This window comes from Hippopotamus amphibius, chromosome 2, assembly GCF_030028045.1.
Source record: "Hippopotamus amphibius kiboko isolate mHipAmp2 chromosome 2, mHipAmp2.hap2, whole genome shotgun sequence".
Taxonomy (NCBI): Eukaryota; Metazoa; Chordata; class Mammalia; order Artiodactyla; family Hippopotamidae; genus Hippopotamus; species Hippopotamus amphibius.
Window position 1 is genome coordinate 109,995,035 of NC_080187.1, and position 25,617 is coordinate 110,020,651.

Sequence of the window (25,617 nt, forward strand, 5' to 3'; positions counted from 1 at the left end):
TAATTTACATTTTTCCAGATATTTGCATTATTCCTTTTGGATTCTATCATCTTTGTTTAGGTGATGGCCTATGAGCAGCACTTCATGATTATACACACTCTTGTGTGTTTACGCATAGACATCCACTATTATATGGCAGATGTGCTATAGGCAGCATTTTATAATTATACAGTTTAGAAAAATCTATAGGAAAAATCTTAAAATTGAGACTGTTCCACCAATGAATTCTTCCTACAAATTGTAAAAAGATGTCCCTTTTTCTGATTCAGTAGTAGAATGCTACCATATTGAAAAAACACAGCCTTAGAAAGTGTGACCAATGAACCAGTCTGCTGTAGAGTTACTTTGCCAAGTTAGCATTGCACAAATTTGGAAAACAACATATGCATGTTTTGTGTATGTGTTTTATAAGATTTATAATCCGAGGAACTTTTTTTCTTAATGAGTAACAAGAAATAAAATTATCTTAAAATTTATTTCCATTTTATAGTTTTTACCTTTTTATTAATTAATTTATACCACATCTTCCTGCCAAGAGTAGGCTCTCTGAATTAGTTTACATTTTGGTTTTTAGAAATAATTCTTTTTTAATTTTGTTTTCACAAACATAATAAATATTAAATTTTTAAATATTTTCTACTTAGATGCTTATGTTTCCTTTGAAAATGAATTAAAATATTGCAACTTAGTCTGGGTTTGAATCAGACTTTTTTTGTCAATTTCTCAACTATTGGGGTTCATATATTTTTTCATTTTTCTATATAGAGTTCTCTTATCCCATTTTAATCCTTTTTAAAAAAAAGACAGTAGATAAAAATAGCAGTTCATAGAAGAAATACAAATAACTAAGCAAATGAAAAATAGTCTGACCTCACTAACAATTATAGAAATTAGGGTAAGGGTTTTTGCCTGTCCAATTAGGGAAAACTTCTTATGGTAATAATCAGTGCCACACTGATGTATGTTATGATACAAAGGGTCCTCCTGTAACTGAGGAGAGTTTCAATTGGCACAGCCTTTCTAGAGGGTAAATGGGCAGATATATTCTAGGATTCTTAAATATCCGTACCCTTTAGAGTGCTGTCTTTAGAAGATAATCAGAAATAGTGTCAAAGAATGAAGAATATTCACAATGTGATGTTTAAAAAAAACAAAATGAGGGAAACAACCTAAATCCAACACTGTGGGAATAGTTAAATAATTTATGGTATATCTACAAGGTGGAATATTAAATCTCCATTAAAATCATGGTTTAAGTATTAAATAATGTGAAAATGTTCACAAGAATATTTTTAAAACTCACATCCTAAAACTGTTGCAGTAAAATTCTGATTTGAACAGGGTAATTTACAAAGATATGTATTTACAACAAAGCCACAAGTTTGATCAGTGTGTGGTGTGACGAGCTCATTTGTTAAATTCTTTTTTGTACTTTTCCATTTCCCAAGGATGTCCCCGAGAATAAAATATTCCTTCATTGAATATTTTAAGATCAGAGGAAAGACACTTCATTTCCGAAAGGCAGGGAGAGGCAGGATGCCCCCATGTTCCCATCTGTGACCTCTCAGCCGACCCACAGCCTTCAGGTTTGAGTTAACAACGGAGCAAAGATGACCAAGAAAACTCCATGGTGTAAACGTTTGTGTACTGGAACACTTTTTTGAGCATTACATACAGCTGTGGGTTCTAAAATACCCCTTAAAGAATAGCTCTGTTTGAGTTTCTAGTTGTTCATTAGACAGAAGCTTAGAGGCAAGAAACCTTTGAGTAGAAAGGTTATGGCAAGCTCTATCTATGGAATGTTTTTAGCGCCGCATACCTGGAACATCTGCAGATTCAGCAATGGGAGTGGTTTATTAGCGGTTTCAGGTCAGTGGGATGTGGGAAGGTATGTGTTATTTGAACAAGTCCCTCCACCACACCACCTTTGGATGGATGAAGTCATAGTCCAGTTTTACTTGACCCAGTAGTGAGGAGTAAGGAAGGAAAAGGGTTTCATCTGTTTTTTGGTTGACAAGGGGATCAGCGTTTGTCTGTTTTTTAAATTTTTATTAGGAAAGTTTCTGACACAGTCAAAGGAAACAGTCGTATAATGAAGCCCCTGGTACCCCTCTGCCAGCTTTGTTTTCATTCAGTATCCTGCCATTCTCGTAGCATGTGAACCTTCATCCAGCCCCCCACTCAGTCCCTGTGGTGAGGGCTGTTGTCATCATTACAGTTCTTTTAAGCTGAAATTTACAGACACTGAAATGCATAAGTCTTAGTTACACCATTTTGACCAGCGCTTACACCTGTGTAGCCCAGGTATCATGGCCCCCAGCATGACATCAAACATTCCCATCTCCCTCAGAAAGTTCCCTTGGGTCCCTTTCCAGTCATTCTGGGCTTGGAGGGTTTTCTTTGTGTTTTAATATTCTCAGTGTCTGAACAGTTTGTGTGTGAGGCCTCCTAGTTGACTGTGTGACCTGAAAACATGTCTGAGAGAAGAAAGCACTGTTATTCATCTCAAAATAACAGCATCTCAGACCTTGAGCTTGAAATTAATTTAGTCTGACTGTCTATTTGTTTATCTTGGTGAATAAATCTTGTAGAGTGAAAGTGCTAGAGAACACATAACAGATTTTTTATTTGGAGTTACTGAAATTTAAAATGTCTGTATTTTTTTTTTGCTTTAAAAGAATCCTCGCAAGGCTCGTGTAACTCGACGTTTCATTGTAGTCGAAGGATTGTATATGAATACTGGGACTATTTGCCCTCTTCCAGAATTGGTGAGCAACCACGTTTATTCATTATTTTAGTATTCAGGTTATTTGGCACTTATGCCTTTTGTTTATGACCATTGTTAATGTATAACGTCTGCCTCGGTTTGCTTAATAGGTATCATAAGCACATTCTGATCATACTAGGGAAGTAGATTAACATTAAATGCCAACCCTGACCTTTAAAGAGTAATCAAGACTGTTTTTTAAAACCAACTTTATTGAGGTATGATTGACACGTAATAAAATACACTTTCTTTAAGTATACAGTTCGATACATTTTGATTGATGTATATCACCACCACTGCAGTCAAAATATAGAACATTTCTACCACTCGAGAAGTTCCCTCATGCCCCTTTACAGTCAGTTCCCCAATCCCTGGCCTAAGGCCACCATTGATCTGCTTTCTGTTTTGTAGTTTCGCTTTTTATAGAATTTCATGTAATTGAAATCATATAATACGTATTTTGTAAAACTCAGCTCTTTAACAAGGGGAAACAATATACTGTCTTTAGAAACCATGACTATTGAGATTTCTTTTTTTAGGTGAAATTCACATATCATAAAATTAGCCATTTTAGAGTGTAAAGTGGCATTTAGTACATGCAGAGTTGTGCAAGTTGTAAAACATTTTTGTCACTCCCAGAGAAGACCCAGTACCCGTCAAGCAGTCGTTCCCCATTAGCCCTTGCCTGTAGCCCCCACCAGTCTGCTTCCTGTCTGTGTGGATTTACCTATTCTGGATATTTCTGGGAAATGGAATTATATAATATATGACCTTTTGTGTATGGCTTCATTCACATCATCATTTCTCCAGTTCGTGGCATCATGTATCAGTACTTCATTCCTTTTAAAGCTAAGTAATATTCCATTGTGTGGATATATCACATTTTGATGTTTTTGTTAACAGATATTTGGATTGCTTCACCTTTCAGCATTTGTGAATAGTGCTGCTGTGACGATTCATGTACAAGTACTTGTTTGAGTCCCTGTTTTCAACTCTTTTGTGTATGCGTCTAGCAATATAATTGCTGGATCATATGGTAATTCTATTTTCAACTTATCAAGGAACCGCCATACTGTTTTCCACATTGGCTTGGACCATTTTACATTCCCACCAGCAGTGGAAGAAGGTTCCAGTTTTTCCACATCCTCACCAACATATACATGGTTTTCTAAAAAAATTTTTACCATTCTAATGTAGATATAAAGTATATTTGCATTCCTAATTTGCATTTCTTAAATAACTAATAATGTTGAGCCTAGCCTCCTGTGTTGGCCATTTGTATATCTTTGGAGAAAGGTCTATAGAGGTCCTTTGCCCATTTTTAAATTGGGTTGTCTTGTTAAGTTGTAAGATCTTTATGTATTCTTGGATATTAGACCCTTATCAGATATGTGATTTGCAAATATTTTCTCTCATTCTGTAGGTTGTCTTTTCATTGCTTTGATAGTGTCCTTCGATGCACAAAAGTTTTTAATTTTGGCAAAGTCCAGTTTATCTAGCTTTTTGTTGTTACTTGTGCTTTTAGTGTCATATCTAAGAAATTCATTGCCAAATCCAGGGTCATGAAGATATACCCCTATGTGTTCTTCTGAGATTTTTATAGTTTTAGCTCTTATTTTAGGTCCTTGGTCCATTTTGACTTAATTTTTGTATATTCTGTGAGAGAGGGGTTCAGCTTTATTCTTTTGCATGTGGTTATGCATTTGTCCCTATACCATTAGTTGAAGAAACTATTGTTTTCCTGTTGAATGGTCTTGGCACCCTTGTCAAAAATCAATTGACTGTAGATATGTGGGTTTCTTTCTGGACTCTCAGTTCTGTTCCATTTGTCTATATGTCTAGCTTTATGCTAGTACTATGCTTAATTACTTAATTCATGTAGCTTTGTGGTAAACTTTGAAATCAAGATACGAGTTCACCATCTTTGTTATTTTTCAAGATTGTTTTGGTTATTTGGGGTGCCTTGAAATTCCATTTGAATGTTAGCATTAGCTTTTCCATTTCTGTAAAAAATGCTATTGAGACTTTTTTTTTTAATAGGAATTGAGTATTTAGATTGCTCTGGAAAGTATTGCTATCTTAATGATACTAAGTCTTCTCATTGATGAACATGGAATGTATTTCCATTTATTTCAATTTTCTTCAGTTTCTTTCAGTATTTGTGGTTTTTACTGTAAAATCTTGTGCCTCTTTGGTTAAATTTATTCCTGAGTATTTTATGCTATTATAGATGGAATAGTTTTCTTAATTTCCTTTTTGGATTGTTCACTGCCAGTTATAGAAATACAATTGACTTTTGTGTATTGATCTTATATTGTGCAACTTTTGCTGAACTTGTTTATTAGCTGAAATAGTATTTTTGTGGATCTTATTCTATATGTAAAATCATATCATCTGTGAAAAAAGATAATTTTACTTCTTTCTTTCTAATTTGGATGCCTTTCTTTCTTTTTCTTGCCTGATTGTCTAGAACTTCCAGTACAGTGTTGACTAGAAGGGGCAAGAGTGAGTGTCTTTGTCTCATTCCTGATCTTTAAAGGGAAGCTTTCAGGCCATCACCGTTGAGTCTGATTTTGGCTGTGGGTTTTCCGTAAATGCCCTTTATCAAATTGAAGAAATTCCCTCCTGTTTCTTATCTGTTGAATGCTTTTCTCATGAAAGGTTTGGGTTTTGTCAGATGCTTTTTCTACATCAGTTGAGGTAATCATCTGGTTTTCCTTCATTTTAATAGTGTATTACACTGATTTTCCTGTAATAAACCACCATTGCATTTGACCACTAAAATCTGAATCTATGAGTCCATCAGTTGAATAAGGATTCAAAATAAAGGCTTCATATCTTATTTTTTAAGTTTTTCACTGTTTCTTGAGGAAATCTAGATATACCTTAACTGTCAATAAAGGAGGTGATTTGTTTTCTTTGCCTTCCTTTTGTGAATGTCAGAGACTGACAGGCTAATGTAGGAGAGATAGTAGGCCACAGGATACTAGAGCTGTGTGTTACAGGGGTACAATAGTAAAGCAGTGCTGATGGGCAGACATACTGCCAATGAAAGAATGTAAAGTATAGGAACAGATCAAAGTACGTAAAGTATTGAGTATGTAAAATTACAGGATACAAATTAGGGTTTGACGAAAGAATTCCTGTTTTGTTTCATTTGTCTATTTGTATACCAGTACTGTAATAATATTATTAAATATTTTCTAAAACATGGTTTTTAGAAACTTATTCATATAACATCTCATATTGATGGATGAGAAAGAATCAGTGTTGAAAAGATTTAATTCTCCCCAAATTAGTTTGTTGTTAATGAAAATTCAGCTAAAAGCCCATTGGGCCCGCCCCCCCCCCCCCATTTGATATAGATTAGCAAGATTAGCCTGTATAATCTTGATGGTTAGAAAATAAATTATCAGAGACTCATGATATGAGACATCAACCCATTTTATATATTTCTGTGCATTATTTCTATAGTTTCAGTGGAAAAAAATCTTAGTAATTAAACATTAAATAATTAAAAGTATGATTCTGGCACAAGTGAAGATTACATGAGTCATGGAAAAATTTAAGAGCTCAACTTATGTCATATATATAAAAATATAGTGGTTGATAATCACTATTTTAATTCAGCTGTGAAACTGATCACATATATATCATAAAGTAGTAAATCAGTTAAACATTAGGAGGGAAAAAATCTGTACACATGTTCAGCCTCCCAATGTATAAACAAAAAAATTTAGGAAATGATTAGAACAACATATAGATGAATATGCATCTATACATTTGATGGGAAAGCAAAGGGAAAAAAAGGATTAAAAAACATGTTAATGAAAACTTCTTCTGCACTAAAAAAATGAATCTACATTGAAACACAGTGCCTCGGGGGAAGAATATGTACAACATTTCCCTAGGAGTTTTTGTGTGTAGTCAGACCAATATTCAACAGATAGATTATGTGTCTGTACTCATAATGTCTTAACAGTTCCTTCTTTAAAGATTGGCATTGTGCTGTCTGTATTATTGAGTTAAATTGAATCATTTTAGAGCATCTAAAGTACAGTCAGTTTTCATTATTCGTGGTAGTTATATTCTATATAGTGTCTCTGTGTGTGTGTTTGTGTGTGTGTGTGTGTATTCATGTTCTATAAATGTGCTTCAAATACTGAATTACCAAATCTAAACTTTTGTTCCTAGGGCAAATACAGAGTTACTTTTCTGCAACATCTAATCACAACATTTTCATCAGTCCCTCAATACATAACCTTGTTTTATACATGTTTCTATTTAAGGACCCCTTATTTACTATATATTGTTGATGTAATCACATTGAACTCATGGCCAACAGTACTATAACTCAGGCCTGAATGAAGCTTATGTAACACACACATTTTTTCCATAAGGCACATCACAGCCTTCTTGCACTTAGGTACACTAGATCCGACTTCAGCACTGTGCATTGGGGCCCATTTTAAACAACAAAATCACCAACGAAAAGCACAAAATGCGAAAAACGTGGCAGTAAACAGAACGTGAAAAGGACACTTCTTTACAGTATAAGCTGAAGCAGTAGCCTGTTAACTCAGCTGGGAAGGTGCATTTCAGGTGACTCAAAGTTTTCACCACCCTGCAAGTATGCCCTAAGTATTGATTTGGGGTTACAAATAAATTTTGGCAAGTAGGCAGATTCGCAAGTATGAATCCACCAATATTGGAGATCAACTGTACATTTTTTTTCTCCTTTTTATTTTAGGTTTAATTGCATTCTTCCCCATATATTCTGTGTGCTGCTAATCATCAGTATTTTAAAGTTGTGTTTATTTACCACTTAGGTTAAGTTAAAATACAAATATAAAGCAAGAATCTTTCTGGAAGAAAGCCTTTCGTTTGGAGTCCTGGGGGAGCATGGCCGAGGAGTCACCGAACATTTTGGAATTAGTGTAAGCTCTCCTCTTATGGAACATTCCCTCGTGTAGTGACCGCCGTGCAGCTCCATCCTGCTGGGCAGGTTTCATGGGCACAAGACAGTGCTCCTCACTGATGTGCGGGGTGCCGCTTTGGTGTCTGTCACTTCACTGAGCCCACAGAGGACTGGGTCAGCCAGACCAGGGGCCCCATCTTCCCTTGGAACCTATAAACTTAAAGTGGCTAATCATAGAATTTGTGTTCTGTTTACAGGGTAGCATCTGATCCCAGCTTTCAGTGTTTCTTCCCTAGAAACAGTTAAATTTGCCTTCCAGTTTTTCCTTAAGATCAGTAAGAATTCCCTAAGTTGACCTTTAGAAAGTATTTGTGATAGCAGTGAAAAGATGTTCTTTCTAATATTTAAAATTCTATATTCTCTGTTATTTGTTGGGGGGGTGGGGGTGGGCGCAGTTTATATACATAATGTCAGAAATACCACCAGCATAGGTTCACAAAGCCCCTCTGGGTCCCAGACAACTGGAGTGAGTTTGTCATCTTCTCTCTTGCTGAAGAGAAATGAGCCTCAACTAGCCCCATTCTTAGTGGTTTTTGCTCCTAGAGCCTTGGGGAGGAACAGTGTGGGCCCATCTGTAGAACCTATCCTCACCCACTACTTTGTGGTCATTATGAAGGAAGCTTTTCTCCAAATCTTGTGCATAAAAGTTTTTTTTTGCAATCTGTGTTAAAAAGTTGAACTATAAAACATAAAAATCACCTTAGATTATTTGCATCCCTCTACTCATATATACCTAGAGAAAAAATGTAGAGCAGAATGAGTATCACACCAAGTTGATTGGAACATACTCCTCAAACTGACGTTTAGCAATTTATTAAGATAAATGGAAATGTAATTCAAGTAAAATTTACACCAGAGGAATTTTTAAGGCATGAAAATTTTAAAGAAGGAAAAAGCACCATCTGATCTCACTGTTCTAGTTTTATGACTGCTTTCAGCAGTTGTCTCGGGGATAGTATTTATAATGGCTTGAGTAAGAGTGCAGAATGCTTGGACCTTATTTGGGTCCTAATTCAAACAAATACTATGAACAGACTTTGTGAGACAGAGATACTTGAACACTCAGTATTTGATATTAAGAAATTTTTTATTTTTTAGGTGTGATGATGTTTTTGAAAGAGTGCGTATCTTTTAGAAATGCACAATGAAATATTTATAGATTAAAACATGTAAAGTCTGAGATTTGTTCCAGAGAAATGAAGAGAGCAGTAGGGGGCTATACGTAGAACAGGATTGTCCATAAGTTGGTAATTATTGAATCTGGTGATGGGGATTCTTTATGCTTTTGTATATGTTTGAAATTTGTCATAATGAAAGGTTAGAAAAAAAGAATGAGTGCACAGGTCCTTGTTGGATCTGTGGAACACTTGGAAAAACACCAGGTGTGATCTGACCATCATTGTGGCCATCAGTGAGTAATTACAGAGTGGCTCCTCTGTGCAGGACAGAACTCAGGGCTGGGGGCTGGAGCAGAAGGCGAGGACCAAAGGAGTGCTGAGCAGCTGAGAAGGTGGTGGGTATTCAGGAGCCCCGTGGACACACTAGGTTTGTCTGCTGCCCGGGTGGTCCAGTTGGGTCAGAGAATCCATTGCCGTCATGTTTGGATGAATTGATTTCATTTTTGAAAAGGTGGAAAAGGTAAAATGTAGTACTCATTCCAAAGGGCTCAAAACCCTGATTGATTTCTTTTTATTTCTCTCAAGTATCTTCTAGGGAGAAAGCCAGCTGAGACCACTGTTTTTGCAAGGAAATGAACCTCTGAAAATGTTTAGTATCAAACAGCTTTAGATTTCATCTTTTATCTAGCTCTTCAACTGGTAATAAATGGTCAGTGAGTGATGAAATGGCAAAAAAGTATAGAGTGAGACACCTTCAGAGGTGGGCTGTGAAACACCGGTGCTTTGAATTTGTATGACTTATCCTTTATTTTCACAGAGGTAGTTTGAATCCAGTTGTTGACATGATTAGTGCTGAAATTTTGTCTGTAGGTTTGATATTGGCCTTTTTTTTTTTCTTTTCTTTAAATTGAGAAATAACTCCCACTGTCCCTCTTTTCTGGCAGATTGATGATATTGATCTTATCAGTGCCAACATGGAGAACTCACTTGCTTCAATCGGGGGTTTCTGCTGTGGCAGGTCTTTCGTGATTGACCATCAGGTGGGTTCTTCTTAAAAACAACAGCAAAAGCTGAAACCTGTTGCTCCATTGGTCACCTAAAAATGTAACTGCTGTTACAGAATTTCATTCTAACTTAATCACACAACTTTATTTAGAAGTAGATTTGTTAAAGAATCATTCAAAATATTTATGTTTAGAAATCACCTCCCTTTCTAAAAAAGTTTTGCTTTTGTTACATGATAACATCTGTATATGCCTGGGTCTCACCACCTCACCGTTTGTACACACTATTCTGTAGGTGGTGCAGAGATTTGGTGCCTTTAGATTTTATAGCCCCCAAAACACCCCCAAAACCAAAAATTACACCACACAATTAAGCATTTATGTTTTGTAACTTGTTTGTTTCTTTTCAGCGACTTTCCGGCCAGGGATACTGCTTTTCAGCTTCATTACCTCCCCTGTTAGCTGCTGCTGCAATTGAGGCCCTCAACATAATGGAGGAAAATCCAGGTATAAGCTTTAAACCCAGGAAATCAAAGATATTGCAGGTTATGTTAGCCATGCTGCTGGTTTGCTTTTTTGGAGAAATTAGCTGGAGGAAATGATTTCCCAGACAAAGCTATGGCTCTGAATTACATTATCTGGAAGTTAATGGGAAGAATGGTGGTGAAGAAGTTGTCCCTGCCTCAGGGTTTCGGTTTAGAGCTTCTCTCCTGTCTGTGGAGATGAAGCCAGAGCCAAAGCGAAGCCGGCTCCCTTCATGGGCAGAGATGCCAGAAAAATCAGGGCTAGGTCTAGGCCAGTCATCATTTAGTTTATCACTTTTTTTTTGAGAAATTAGTTGAAGTATGCTAATTTTTGCTACTTATAATTTTATAGCTGTTGTCTAGTTTTCCGCATCAATCTTTGACTCATGAGTTGGTACTGAGGCCATACAGGTTTACCAACCACTAAAGCTTGCTTCGTGGGCAGTCAGCTCGATGTAAAATGTGGTTTGGGGCTGGAATAGAGCCTCCTCACCAAAGGCTAACGTGAAGATGGACGAGCAGGCCTGGTATTTGTAAATTTTAAATTTTATAAATTTCTAAAGATTCAGCATTGGTTTTAATTCAGAGAATCAGTAAAATTGAGTGTTTCTGTGTGCATATTCACATACGTGTTTGTCAGATAGCTTGCCACTACCGTCTCCTCAGGTACTTCAGTTGGTGAATTTTCCTTAAAAGAAAGCAAAAATATCAAGAAAGAGATCATAAACATTACTGCAGTGTCTTATTTTTTCCCAAATTGTTTAGGGTCCAGAAATAAGTAATATATTTGTGCCCTTTTATTCTTAGCCAGGTAATTTATAGAGTCTTGATAAAAACAAGAGCCATTGTTTTGTTGTGGTAAACCTCACCCCAGGTTTTGCTGAAAGTGGGGTAAGGAGGTGCCAGCTAGTAAGTGCCAAAGACGAAAGTTGGGGGCCTTCAGAGGAGTGAGTGGCTATCTATTTGTGTGTTATTAGTAGGCAGAAGGATTTGCTGCAGTTTTAATTGATGAACTGGATCTTTTAAAAACATTTTTAGATTAGTATACCAAATCTTCCAAATGTACTTATCAGATGTGTTTGTTTCATTCAGGTATTTTTGCAGTGTTGAAGGAAAAGTGCAAACGAATTCATAAAGCTTTACAAGGGTGAGTTTTATATATTTTCAGTCAACTCAGAGTTTATCTGCACAACATTTAAGAATTCATGAAAAATTTTGTATGTCTCCTCTTTGGTCTTGAGTGCACTTAATAGGCCTGAGTCAGTTTGTCTACATTGCAACCAAGAAACCAAAACCATAGTTCATTCGAATTTCGCCCTGTGTGTGAAACCAGAGCGTCCATGTTGTCATTGTTTTAAAGAATCATGGCTTTGTTTTTCTAAAAATGACACAAGCTCCCTGATAAAATATTACAGCAGCGCAGAAGATAACAAAGGTGAAAGAAACAGCACAGCGTGCTGCCACCAGAAATAACCCGCATAAACTCGCCAGTCTCTGCACATCTGTACATATAAAAGAATGTAATTAGATGACAGTGGGTTCACTCTGCCCATGCTACTTTTTAGAAAATTACTGAGTTTTATTGTAAATTACTTCAAGAAAAAGAGACAAGTGAAATTGAAGTGAAGCTTATGAGTGTTCCGTTTATTTTTGTTTTAACTACACAAGAGTAGTTCTTTAAGATCCCTCTAGAATTGAGAAAAAGAAAATTGAGGCTAGTGATACCTTCAAGCAGATTTCTTGTCTTGCAGAAAATGATCTCCCCTTGCCCGTGGTGGTTCTTTTTTGCCTTTCCAAATTGAACCCTGTCTTCTCAGTCATGGAAGTCCTATCCCTGTTTCCAGATATGGGAACTAGAAACTTTTCTCAAAGAAGGTGACAGTTAATAAATAAGCAGGTCACAGATGTTCCAGATAAAGTAGGGGGAGAAATAAATTATAGTCCAAATCTGACTTTATGATCATAACAAAAGTCCTTGCATGATTGATGGTAGAGAGATATTATTGTTGTCTCCAGTTGTATTTTCTTATGAAATATTAATACCAGCTCAGCCCGGCACCTTGGAGTCACTGTCAGTTCATGAACACCTACCCCAGATGCCCTTTATTCTGTCTAGCAGCATTAGTGTGTTTATTTTTAAAGTCCAGTCCTCTACTTCTCCCAGCTCTTTCACACTTTTTCTTCTCTCCAGAATCCCTAACCCTCTGTCTCCCTCCACCCACATTTAGCTGACAGCCTTGCCTCATGCTGTCACTGGAACTCCCTCATTTTCCCTCCCAAACCTGTACACCTGTGAGTATTCGAACCAGTCTTCCCTTGTGTTATGCCAAAGAAATGTTCCTCCATCCATCACAGCTCTTCTTTCTTAAGGACCGAGTGCCTTTGGTTGTCTCCTCTCCTTTCGCTTCAGTCTCTCCCCTTTTCTGAGTCATTTGATTAGCATTCAAGTACACTCTGCCCTGTCTTGTCTTAAATTCTTCTTTCCCGTGACCCCACACTCCCCTCCAGCAACTAGCCCATTGCTCTGCTTCTCTTTGTAGCCAGTCTGTTTCCAGATTTGTTTATGCCTTCTCCACATCCCCACCTCTCACGTACACTTGACACTACTGAAACTGGCCTCTACCCCTGCACTTTACCCAGGGTGTTCCTGTGACTTCTGAGCCGTGACTGTATTTTCTGATGTTAAAACATCCTTGCATTCCTGAGTAAACCCCTCCTTGATTACAATATATTTTTCTGCACTGTTCGAATTTTGAATTTTTATATCCATATTTACAATTTAAATGGGCCTATAATCTTTTGTTACAACCACCTTACATAACCTGGGAATTGGTGTTGTGGCAGCCTCAGTAAAGGACTGAGCAGTTTTCCCACTTCCCTGTGTTTCCCACTTTATAAGACCACCCTTGATTACTGGTGTCTTCAAAGTTGAGCAGGACTCCTCTGTAAGACTCTAGACTTGGGGCCTTTGGGTTGGGCCTAGTCTGTGATTCTCTCTTGTGTCTGTATTATTTCCCCTTTTTGTTTTCTGTTTCTGTCATTTTTGTTTTTATGGTAATCTTTCCAGGATTTTGTCCAGCACATTTTTTTAAGTTTGATTTTGTTTTTTACTCGTGTTTTGTTTTCTTTGATTGATTTTTTTTTTCCCCTTATTTTTCTGCTTTCTTGTTTCATTGAATTGTGTTTTTTAATTCTTTTTTTAGCTTTTTACATGTAGGTTTTTGGCTTTATTATTTTCCAATAAATATCTTAAAGATAAACATTTCAGAGGCAGTATTTTCAGTGTTCAGTTCTAATTTCTTTTAGCCTCCTCTTATTAGTGATTGGCTGTCTCATCTCTGAGATCGCATTTGGGGAGGGGAAGGCTGCAGCCTGTGCTAGTCTGAGTCCTTGCTGGAATCGTGAAGAGTCCCTGAATTCTGACAGATGACGTTCATGTCCAGTGCTCTCCCCACACTAAGCACATGGTGGAGACCACATCTGAATTGTTGGTTGTTCCATCCCTGGGACCTAGACCAGTGTTTAGTATTTCCATTTGGTAAAATGCGTAAAATAATATGGTAAATAATATGCTCTCCAAAAACGTTCTTTTAAGTATAACAGGCTCTGAAACACAGCTTCTAAGGTTCTGAGCTCGAGTTGTAATTCTTTGTCCGTTTGGTTTTAGTTAAACTTTAATGCGACATTCAGCATGCAGGCAGCCAGAAAGAGGGCATTTTGTTTCATTCCTTCCAGCTTGTTGCACCTCACGTGTGAGATGAGCCCACTGGATCAGATAATAAGCTCGATTGGCTTGTAGGTGCCATGTTTGTATCAAGGAACATCCAGGCCATTTAATTCATGTGAAATGCAATTTGAAAAGTAATTTTTTAAGTTCTTCCTGAGAGTACATGACCTAAAACAATTGATACTTCTTTGGTACAAGTTTAACACATTCAAAATCCACCTAGGAAAGGGGTTTTGAAAGCATATTTCTTACTTTCTATGTTAGTAAAACAACTGATTTATAGGGTTTCCTCATATTCCAGAAGCCCTAGAGTCTAAGATTCTATGACTCAAATCTGCAGCCTGGTCTATTGAGAGATCCTGGTGTGATGTATTACATGTAAAGAAAGTAGACACAAATTAATGATGTACAAGGGTGGGTTGAGAGGCAGGTGAGCTTAGCTTCCTCACCTCATGTGATAGTTGGCATAGGTAGTCATTCAGTAAAAGCTTGCTGAGTCCTAAACATATTTGAGGAATCTAATATGCTAGAAAGTTCTTTTTGTGCTCATTTCATTCTAAGGGAAAAGCGAATCTTTCCAGGTAAGATTTGAAAGCAGTAATGAAAGCAATCTAAGATGTTTAGCCCATTTTCAAGTAGACATGTATCATCATTTTTGTCCTTGGAGATAGGTCAAAATCAAACCATACCTACCTAAATTATATGGCCTGCAGTTCTCATGACATCTGTAGTAATCACTTGAAAATACAGGTTTTCACCCCTAAAGAAATTTCTCTTCCTCCATGAGAAACAGCAGATTTCTGTGATGTTAATCCTAAGAGACAAGAAAATAATCATAATTCAAGAAAAATTTAAGATTAAACGTGTACACAGGAAGGCAGCTGTACAACCTAAACATATTGTCGGTGGTCAAAATATAAAATTTTAGTGTTGGAAACCATCCCTGTAGTTTATGAAAGACAAGATACAAACTAAAGATTCAGAAAACAAGGAAGCAGCATTATCAATTATAGTAAGTTGTCCATGGAGGAAACAGACTAAGTAGGAGAGAATGGTGGTGCACACGCTTCCCTAAAGTGGGTGATGAGGGAGGTGCCCAGAGGACTGGCACTGGCACCAGGCATGTCTGGCGCTAGCAGGGCATGAACAGGAGAGAGCAGATGAGGAGAGGAAGTGACAGGGCAGAGGCCCAGGAGCCAGGTGGGCCTGCAAAGGGCCTCGTGAGGAGGGCGCAGCCTCAGCCAAGGTGGGTGGAAGCATGTAGACCTCCTGGTGCGGGGCTGGGGATGCCGCACGTGTTCTCTGTGAAATGTGAGCCGGAGGGTGCCCCAGGGCAGGGAACCCTCTTCCCAGCCCTGCTGCAGAGTGTCCTAGACTAGGAAGCACTGCCCAGCGTGTGCGTTTAGCTCACTTTGTCAGATCTGGAATCCCAGCATGTGATGTTTCCCATGAAAAGTCCCAAGTTTCTGTTATATTCATTAATGCAGACTTTGTGAAATTATTTATATGTGAGAAACCTGAGCTCGGAAGGAGATGTATGCTTGTGCGTGTGTTTCCCTTCCTCAGCATTTCTGGATTAAAAGTGGTGGGGGAGTCCATTTCTCCAGCATTTCACCTCCAGCTAGAAGAGAGCACTGGGTGTCGGGAAAGAGACGTTAAACTACTTCAGGAAATAGTAACTCAGGTGAGTATCCAGTTATTCGGGTGGCTCTCTTCGTACCCTTCTACCCTGAACCCAAGCAATTTTTAATGTCATTTTTAAGAGTGATCTCTTTGCTGCAAGAGATTGGGTGCGCCGGGAGTTGTGGTCACCCTCTGGGGACGTGGAACTGTGCTGACGCCCGGCTTTCCCAGCATCTGTGCCTGCCCAGTGGCGTCTGCAGCACGTCTCTGCTGACAGGCTGCAGGTTATCCCACTGGGTCACTCTTCAGCTCGCATCGAAGTTGTGTTCTGTGCCACATTGTATTAAAATACACTTTGCTTCCGCTCTGTGTAATTAGTCTTCCAGAAAACCGAGAGGCTTACCGTTTACAAAGCCAGGCTTTCGCCTGTGTAGGTGGGGATGGCATACAACACCTGACAGCTGACTCTCTGGGGCTGAACCCCCAGCATAGCTCAGAAATAGGTCAAAATACTCTTGTAACCAAAAAGGAAGGAAGAAAAGCCACTTCTTTACCATGCCTAACTTGGGACCTTGATTTAAATGTCTGACTTCTGAAAGTCTTACTACTAACTGAACCTTAGTTATTAACTAAGAAACACATTGCTGGGGAAGATCCCTTGGCCTTTACTGTCAAGTAGAGCTGTGTTCTCCCAAGTCCCGTCTCCTCACTTTCCTCCTCCTAAAGAACCGTCAAGTGGCCGTGCAGCACTGAGCATGGCAGTGGCGCCACCTTGTATGTGAATCTGAAATACGTGGAGTGTGTATTTGAGAATGAAAACAGGCTTCGCTCTGCTTGCTTGTCCTCCTTGTCCTGATGGTTCCTTCCAGAGGCTCCTGCCCTGAGTCCGTGCTGCCAGGAGTCAGGGTAGTATGATGGTCGAGGCTGCTGTGTGCCCCTGCCCGGCTGTGCACAGCTGGCAGTCACGTGGCTGCTGAGTATGGGGTCTGTGGTGCTAAGCCAGACTCTGGCTTCATCGCTGGCTTCAGCCCACCTGTACCCTAGATGTCTGAGCCACAGCACCTGCAGTCAGTGATTGATGGAGAGCTTCTTGCCACTCGTGGCCTTCCAGAGTCACTTGTCTTAAAAAAAACAAAATAAAACCAACCAGAATCTGAGTTTCCTAATTAAGGAAACGTGTTGGATTATGAATGATGAGGCTTGAGTGGCTCTCGCCTTGCTGGGTGAGGAAATGTCACAGATGTCCCCTCAGGTACAGCTCTGCAGACATGAAAAAAAACTCTTTAAAGGGGAAAAGCATCCCATAGACCCTTTTTTACTGCCTCTTTGTTTTCTGTTGTAGTATTACTTAAATGTATACAGACGTAAAAGGAAGTACAGCATCCTTGTAATTAGAGCTCTTATACAAATGTGATACCAAAACAAATTTATAAATTAAATACAAGCAGAACAGACAAGCCTAGTAAGAGTCAAATTCTGCCATTACCTCCGCGCGACAGCCAGGTTTGTTTCCGGACTGAGCGGCGGGGCGGTGTGACTGGTGCTGACCGCCGCCTGCGCAGCCTCATGGAGCTCCGTGTCCTCTGTTGGGGTCTGTGGTGACGCTGTTGTTCTCCCGGAGCTTCCCCTCGAGCCCCCTCAGGATGCTTCTCTGCACACACTTTGTGTCGCGGGACGTGGGCCTTCTCTAGGTGCCAGGGTGTCAGCTCCAATCAGATCCACCTCTGTTCTTTTCTTGCTAGGTAGTTCCAGAGGGAGACTCAGGAAAGGGCATGTGAATCAAGTGACTCAGTACTGCACTTACAGAGGTCAGCCTCATACCAAAAAGAAAAAGTGAGTCTGTGGACAGTCCACAGACCCCAAAATTATGTCTGTGGGCCCCCGCTCGATACTGGCCCTCTTCAGGAAATTATCTTGAGAGCTGACTGAGAACAGGCTCTGGGGGAGGGAACAGAGTAGTATCTGGAAACTGCATTTGTAAGAAGGAAGAGGAAAGATCTTACAGTTTCTTCGCATCATGGCAGCTTCCATCTTAAAAGTCTTTTGTCCTGTTCCTCTTTGCTTTTTCTTCTTAATATTTGAAGGAGAAAGAATCATGACACTGTCGCTCTTGTTTAAGCTTTGTAGAACTGAGAGGTTCTGCCAAGTTTTTGTTGAGCTGCTTGACAAAACACAGTTTTTACGAACTGAGCAATAGTTTATAATGCTTCTTAACTGGTCAGGACTAGAAACAGAGCCAGTCCAGATGTTCGCAGGAGGAGTTAACTTTTCCAAGTACACTTCCAGAACGTAGAATCAGCAAACTCATTACCGACCATGGTTTTCCATCTTTTCCAAGCAGAGGCAAACCTGCCTCGCAGCTTAGAGAATGGCTCCTCTTCAGGCAGTTACCTGCACTGCCACACGCTGGCAGTGGTTGTTCTTTCCTTTACAGCACCCCTTGCTCTGGCTGGTTTTTTGTTTGTTTGTTTGTTTTTTAAAAATACGATTCATATACCATAAAATTCACCCTTTAAAGTATACAGTTGAGTGGTTTTTAGTATCCTCACTGCGTTGTGCAGCCATCACTATCTAATTCCAAAACGTTTCATCACCCCAAAGAGAAACCCTTATAAACCATTACCCTGGTCTGACTTGATGCTTTTTTAATTTTTTTTTTCTACATTTATGTTTATTAAAAACTGCCAGAAACAAAGAAAGCCTGTACAAAAAATCCCAACATCCTCAGTTTGAGACAGTAATTTCCACCCATTATCCGCTAAAGCTGCATAGCCGTATAATCGCTGAAGTAGTTCCATGCTGTGTCTCCTGTTGCCGTGTCCTCAGTGTTGTATTTATTCTCCATCCGCCATGTCTTCTCCTTCTTCCCTACTACTTTGAAATAGTAGTCTTCAGAGACATTATCGCCTAGGACCCCCTTTTCCTCTGCCTCGGCCACGTGCTCTTCCTCTTCCTCGGCCTCGGCCTCTTCCTGCAACAGCTTCCCTTTTCTTAGACTTCACCTTCGGTTCAGCATCCACGAGTAGTGTATCCAGAGGTAAGCTGTCTGGCAGAATAAAATATCGAATGTTTTTTCCTCGAATACTCAATGTTTCCAGCTGTACAGGTTCTCTGTTCTTCAGGGTCATTTTCACAGCTTTCAGATGTGTATTCATGCTGACATCTACACCTGTGATTGTTCCATGGACCTGGGTTCCGTTCTTTAATTCAGTGGTTACAGTTTCGTGACTCAATTTCATCAAAAATCTCACGAGCTTCATCTTAGCGGCGCCGCCACCCTCTCGGTGCGATAGTGCACAAACCCCGACAACCGAGCGCCGACGATTGCGAGTATGAATGGCCGGAAACCGATGCTTTTTTAATTTTGATAGCGCTTATTTAATATGTTTTAAATGTCAACAGGTGGCTAGTGTATGGGACAGTATGCAGAAAATGTGTGACACCTGACTCTTCTGTACCTCAGAGCACCTTGCCCAAGTGTAGCTCACGTGGATCAGAGGTGTTGCTCATATTTGACGAGTGAGCAGTTTCTCTCGGAAACGATTCTGCCGGCGTTGTTAAGCCTGGCTCTTGATTAGCCTGCAGGGCTTTGTTGGTCCTATTTGCCTTGTCCTAACTCTGCTTTGCCTAAAATGGTAACCACTGGTTACCTATGGCTACTTAAATTAAAAGTTCAGTGTTACAGTTGCACTAGCCATATCTCAAAGTGCCCGAGAGCCACAAAGGCCCCTGACTGCCGTACTGGACAGTGCAGGATGGACACCTCCATCCCTGCAAGAAGGTCTGTGGAACAGCGCTGCTCAAGATGATTTTGTGGTATGTTATTTTGTCTTCTAGCAGATGTGATTGGAAAAATGGATTAAAACTGCTGCTGAGGGTAGCATTTCAGTGCACCTTCCTGTTTTAATGACCAGTGTCTGCAGTGCAGGTTGCAAACGTATTTCTTTTCCTTATACAGTGCATGGACAGAGGCATCGCATTGACTCAGGCACGCTACCTGGAGAAAGAAGAGAAGTACCTCCCTCCTCCGAGGTCGGTAGACTTAAAATTATGACCTGAGTCATTGTTTTCTACTTTAAACTCTGTATGAAATGTTTTATGCTTTGAAATTTTTTGAAAGACTGCCACAGGATAAGGAAGAATGTGTATTGTTAAAAGATAGAACATCATCTGTTTGTTCGTAAACTAGATGTTTTCCCATTTTAATTGAAAAGTCCCTCAGGGCTCTGTAGTTAACTTAATGAAACATCTACGATCCCAAGAATGAGCTGGGACAGCCCAGGTTCCCGTCGGTGACGACCTGCTACTGTGCCGTGGCAGCATGTGCTGGGCCAGCTGTTTCCGCTGCCAGGACAGTCCGGGGTGGGGGGCACAGTCTGGGTGGTGATGCTCATCCCACCTCCAGCCCAAGCGCTGTGTGGTACATCATCTGACAAACACATATTAAACACCCAAGGAAACACAAAGCAACAGTGCGGAAAACCTCTGCAGAGCTTCAAGCAGCCCTCCATGGGGAAGGTGCCTTGACTCATGATTTAAAATTGGTGTTCATTTAACACCCGATTCTGTCCCCTAAGCACTTACATTGTAGTCCAAGAAGGTAGACACCCAGAGCTTGAGGGTTCAGGGTCATGACACAGGTCAGAAAGGTCACAGAGGAGGAGGGCCTGGTTAGTTCTGGCCTGGGAGGGACTCAGGCTTTCTACAGCAGGTGATGCTTAAGCAGAGCCTGGAAAATTGCGAGTATCAAACGCACTAGGGTGGGCATCGGGCCTTGCAGTAGGCTCTTGCAGTGGCATGGAGAGCTACAGGTGCCTCTGGGGATCCCAGAGCACAGGTCTGAGAGGCACCGTGGAGAGGGAGCCTGGAGGAGTCCAGGAAAGAGCCACGAGAGCATGGGAGCCTGAGCGCCATGCAGGCGTGGAGTGGCGGGCTGGCTTCTGGAAGGCCGTTCTGGCAGCAGCTCAGAAGCATCCTAAAGACCCTGCCCTCTCCATGCTAACTGCACCATCGAGAGCGGTGATCCTGGCTTTCATGAGGACGGGGCCACCCTCGTTTGGTGCCCTCGGGATTCCAGGCCCAGCTCAGCTCAGTGTGTGTGTGTCCATGGGCTGATGCAGGTGTTTGCAGAGGGGATGAGAGGGACGGGGTAGAAGTGTCCTGTCAGGCTGATACTTCTTGTCTTCAGTTTCCTGAAAAAGTTGAAAACTTCTACCTTGTATCAAAGTATTATAGAACCTTCTGTATGACTTACTGAATTACAGTCATGAACAACCATACACATTAACTTGAGAAACATGGACTTCTGGCTTTGGGCCTGATACTGCTTGCAGTGGTAGGTTTGAAGGACAGTTTCCTGCTGGCTCTGGGCAGAGCCCCACTGCAAGGTTACCTTGACTAGATTGCTAATAGTCCAGGCAGGGAAGGTCCCTGCCACAACTACTCAGCCCTGCCGGGGCAGTGGGAAAGTGGCTGTGAACAGTAGGCCATGTTCAGTAGAAGAGCTTTCTTCACGAAAGCAGGTGGCAGGCTGACCCTTGGCGTAGCCTCCCATTTGACTGTCTTTTGTGTCCCTTACTATTTCTCAGCATTAGGGTGGTGGTCACAGTGGAACAAACAGAAGAGGAACTGGAGAAAGCTGCGTCCACGATCAGCGAGGTGGCCCAGACCGTGCTGCTTTAGTCTGGGGCCTGGTGGCCGCTCTCCATGCAACACACAGACAGGCCCCAGAGTCACTGCAGAGCGAACCAGAGGGGGCCTACGGGTGCCGGATAGGGTGTCGCTAGATGGTGTGGACATCGACTCGGCGTATGACCATAAGAATGCTGGTTACTTAAAAGAAAACACATCCAAAAGCCCAAGAACTGATTTTTTTAAGAGAAAAACTATTGACAGCATATAACTGATATTTAAATTGTGCTATTTAGTACAATTAGTTTTATTAATACTAGTATTTTATATTCTATTTTTGTTGTCATTGTTTAAAAATGGAGCTTCCGTTTACCTTTCCCTTCTACTGGTAAAGATTGTGAGCACTCCTTAATATCTCATAGAAAATTGTCTGCAACATTAAAGCTTAGAGGCACTTTCAGCATATATGATACGAAATGTATTGAAGATCTAATTCAACGAGATATTTCAGTCTTCGTCATGTGCAGCTCAGTGGTGGCTAATATATAAAGGAATACTTTTTGTGTGATTATTATGAACTTGTCATTACAATATATTTGAATCCTAGAGGTTTTATATACACTAAGCACCGGCGTTGCACCATTTCTAACGGTGAGGCCCAGCATCCCCAGCCAGAGAATAGTCATTATACTTCCTGAGGGAGCAATAATTTAAATCAGATGCCGTTTTGTTTTAGTATAATTGACCTTTACAGTTATTATGTGTCGACTTCTAATCTGTTTTTGGAAGAGGGTTACAATGATGACCCCAAAATAGAAATCATGTCCTTGATATTTTAGAATATCTTGAATGTGTTCTTTTTTGATAGTGGGTTTGCTTATGAGCATATAGCTACAAGCTTTTTCTAAGCTAAAGAAAATGAGACCTTTATTTCTTTTCAGCTTATGAATTCCAGATATCTAAAAAAGATGTGAAAGCACTAAAAAATAAAATTCTTAAGCTGTGCTTTAGCTATCTGTTTTTTCTTTAGCAAGCCAGGTTGGGTGGTATAAATGTTTGTGTATGTCCACAAGATAGTGCGTAAATATTACACTAATACTCCTTATTAAAGGAGAAGGAATAAATTATATTAAAAATGTCATTTTTATAATATATGTTCATATTAACAAATGGTCTTCAACATCTTTTTAAATAACATATTTTTTAATGTTTAGTTTCTATTTTGCTTGAGGTATTTTGTACATATGTGCCTTGTGATTGCTGCTGCTTTAGAGGATACAGTACTCTTTGGGGGATGAATCTGTTTTGTTTTTTAATGAAATAAACCTACATTCCTGACAATCAGTCTGTTTGCATATGTAATACTCAACAGAATAGTCTCTTGATTTTAAATTCTGCAGACCTAGGGTAGTATTCTGTGTGTGTGTGTGTTGTGGGGGTGTTTAGAAAATATTAATTCCTTAGTGCCTTTCTTCAGTGTATAGTATTTGAAATTTCCTTGGTTCCTACTGATTTAACCCTTGGCAACTTACAACTACAAAAATACCAGACCTATTATTTTTATAAACAGGTTAGGATTGTAACTTTTCAGCTACTTTTGTAGTACTAAGTCAGTTGCAATATTTAGATGTTTATTGCTACATTTAAAAAATGATTGGAAGTTCCTGGGAAAGATGGTGGAGCAGCACACATTATTTAACTTCAATCCTTGAAACACATCAACATGAACCAAAAACAGTGTTTGTATTAAACTATAGAGTGACCACAATCTGGTAATATACACCACAAAAAATATTTACTAGAAACAATAAATTTGTATAAAACAAGCAAAATGTTGAGAAACAACGGTCATCTCAAATCTGAAGCAGGTTACAAACTACTGTTTTAGAAACAATGTGAGGGTTCTGAAGTGCTCCCCCAAAGATCCTCTGTTTAGAAAGGCGGTGGCTGGGCGGGCAGCATGGAAACCTTTAGGAGCCGGTTTCCACTCAACAGTTGCCCTCAGGGGAGAAAGAAGCCACACACGACTGCTCCCTTTTTGTTGTCTACAGGAGGCTCCAGCTCAGGAACGGTGGGGCTTTGAGTCATGTTAGGACAGATGGACCACAGGCCTAAATATAAAGCTAAAACTACAAAACTTGTAAGAGAAAGCACAGGAGGAAATATTTCAAATCTTCGGTTAGGCAAACATAGATATGACACCAAAAGCATAAGCCATAAAAGGAAAAATTGGTTAAGCTTCATTAATTTGTTGTTTAATTTGTTCTTCAAAAGACAGCTTGAAAGAAAAGAAGACAAGCCACAGACAGAAAATATTTGCTAATCATATGTAATAAAAGATGTGGGGCTTCCCTGGTGGTGCAGTGGTTAAGAATCCACCTGCCAACGCAGGGGACACGGGTTCGATCCCTGGTCTGGGAAGATCACATGCTGCAGAGCAGCTGAGCCTATGCACCACAACTACTGAGCCTATTCTCTAGAGCCCACGAGCCACAACTATTGAGCCCGCATGCCTAGAGTCCGTGCTTCGCAACAAGAGAAGCCACTGCAATGAGAAGAACACGCACTGCAACGAAGAGTAGCCCCCACTCTCCACTACTGCAGAAAGCCCCCGCGCAGCAACGAAGATCCAACACAGCCAATAAATAAAAATAAATTTATTTTTTAAAAAAGTGTATCCATAAATATAAAGAACACAACCCCAAAATAAGAAATCAAAAAGCATAATTTTAAAATGGCGAAAGATTTGACATTTCACCGAGAGAGTTTCAAATACCTAAACTCATGAAAATGTATTAGACCTCATTGGTCATCAAAGAAATGCAAATTAAAAGTACAAAGAGAGCGTTACACACTCACTAGAATGACTATAATCAAAAATATAATACCAAATATTGGCAAGATATGGAAAAACTGGAAACAATACATTGCTGGTGGAAAAGTAAAATGGTGCAACTGCTTTGGAAAACAGTTTGGCAGTTTCTTAAGTTCACATAAATTTGCCGTATGGGCCGGCAAATCCACTTCCAAGAGAAGTAAAGATGTATGTTTGTGCAGAAATTTGTACACAAGTATTCATAGCAGGATTATTTGTAATAGCCAAAAACAGATCAATCCAAATGTCTGCCAACTGATGAATGAATAAACAAAAAGTGGTATATTCACACAATGGAAAACAATTCAGCAATAAAAAATGAATAAATAAATCTCAAAAAAAATTTTTAGTAAGTGAAGAAAGCAGATGCAAACAACCATGAAATTAGGTAATTCTGTGTACATTCAATGTCCAGAGAAAGCCAATCTAAGAAGTAGACGAGTTAGTGGTCGCCTGCAGCTGGGAGACCATCAGCACAGGGGACCGTTTCAGGAGATGTTCTAAAATTGGATGTGGTGTTGGATGCACAACCGTGAACACACTAGAAACCATTAAATCAAGTACAAAGCTCTGATAGTAAACATAACTACTAATGAACTGACTTTCTTCCAGTCATTACAGCAAATATTTTCTTATCTGCATTGTCCATGATGAGTACTGGAAAGTGTATGACGTGGACGGGGCAGGTCTCAGCCCCAGAGGACAGTAAGCCGGAACAGAACAGGAGGCAGCCCTAGGCAGATGAAAACAGAACAGGGTCTGGTCCTAGCTCATCTACTCAAAAGCAGTGAGTCCTTGGACGAGACCCTAATCCCCACTGAACAAGTTCTTTCTATGAAATAGTTGGGTCGAAGGACTATATTTGAATTATCTTAAATCCTCCTGCTGTCATAGTGTTTCCCAGGTCAAGTTGGAGAATTCTCCTGGGCTCCAGACAGAGCCCTGTCACTGAGAACTATGCATGCACACCTTTCCCACGTGGAACGTGGAAGCCCCTTGGTTCTCCCTCACACCAACCAATATCCTATTTTGATGAAAATGCACAAGCCAGAAAACTTCAAATATTGGGTTCCAGTCGCCTGATTGTTGGTCTTTTTTTTTTAATATTTATGTATGTATGTATCGGCTGTGTTGGGTCTTCGTTGCTGCGCACAGGCTTTCTCTAGTTGCAGCAAGCGGGGGTTGCTCTTCGTTGTGGTGCGCAGGCTTCTCATTGTGGCAGCTTCCCTTGTTGAGGAGCACGGGCTCTAGGCACACAGGCTTCAGGAGTTGTGGCACGTGGGCTCAATAGTTGTGGCCCTCAGGCTCTAGAGCACAGGCTCAGTAGATGTGCTGCACAGGCTTAGTTGCTCCATGGCATGTGGGATCTT

General features: G+C 40.0%; 2 protein-coding genes across 4 annotated transcripts in view; one reads left to right on the plus strand and one right to left on the minus strand.

Moving 5' to 3' along the window:
• SPTLC1 (serine palmitoyltransferase long chain base subunit 1) overlaps positions 1 to 22,707 on the plus strand; it is a 57,442-nt gene extending 34,735 nt beyond the window's left edge. For all 3 annotated transcript variants that reach the window (XM_057722124.1, XM_057722126.1, XM_057722125.1), the window contains exons 8-15: positions 2,679 to 2,768; positions 7,597 to 7,704; positions 9,808 to 9,903; positions 10,278 to 10,374; positions 11,484 to 11,538; positions 15,685 to 15,802; positions 19,700 to 19,773; positions 21,330 to 22,707. In XM_057722124.1, the coding sequence (XP_057578107.1) occupies positions 2,679 to 2,768; positions 7,597 to 7,704; positions 9,808 to 9,903; positions 10,278 to 10,374; positions 11,484 to 11,538; positions 15,685 to 15,802; positions 19,700 to 19,773; positions 21,330 to 21,423 (732 nt within the window). In that variant the 3' untranslated portion in view covers positions 21,424 to 22,707. The remainder of the gene's footprint in view (positions 1 to 2,678; positions 2,769 to 7,596; positions 7,705 to 9,807; positions 9,904 to 10,277; positions 10,375 to 11,483; positions 11,539 to 15,684; positions 15,803 to 19,699; positions 19,774 to 21,329) is intronic.
• LOC130845223 (small nuclear ribonucleoprotein Sm D1-like) lies at positions 18,344 to 19,057 on the minus strand. The gene has a single exon (XM_057722127.1). It carries the CDS (start codon positions 18,999 to 19,001, stop codon positions 18,642 to 18,644), a length of 360 nt encoding a protein of 119 aa, XP_057578110.1. The 5' UTR covers positions 19,002 to 19,057; the 3' UTR covers positions 18,344 to 18,641.
• Positions 22,708 to 25,617: the final 2,910 nt, after the last annotated feature.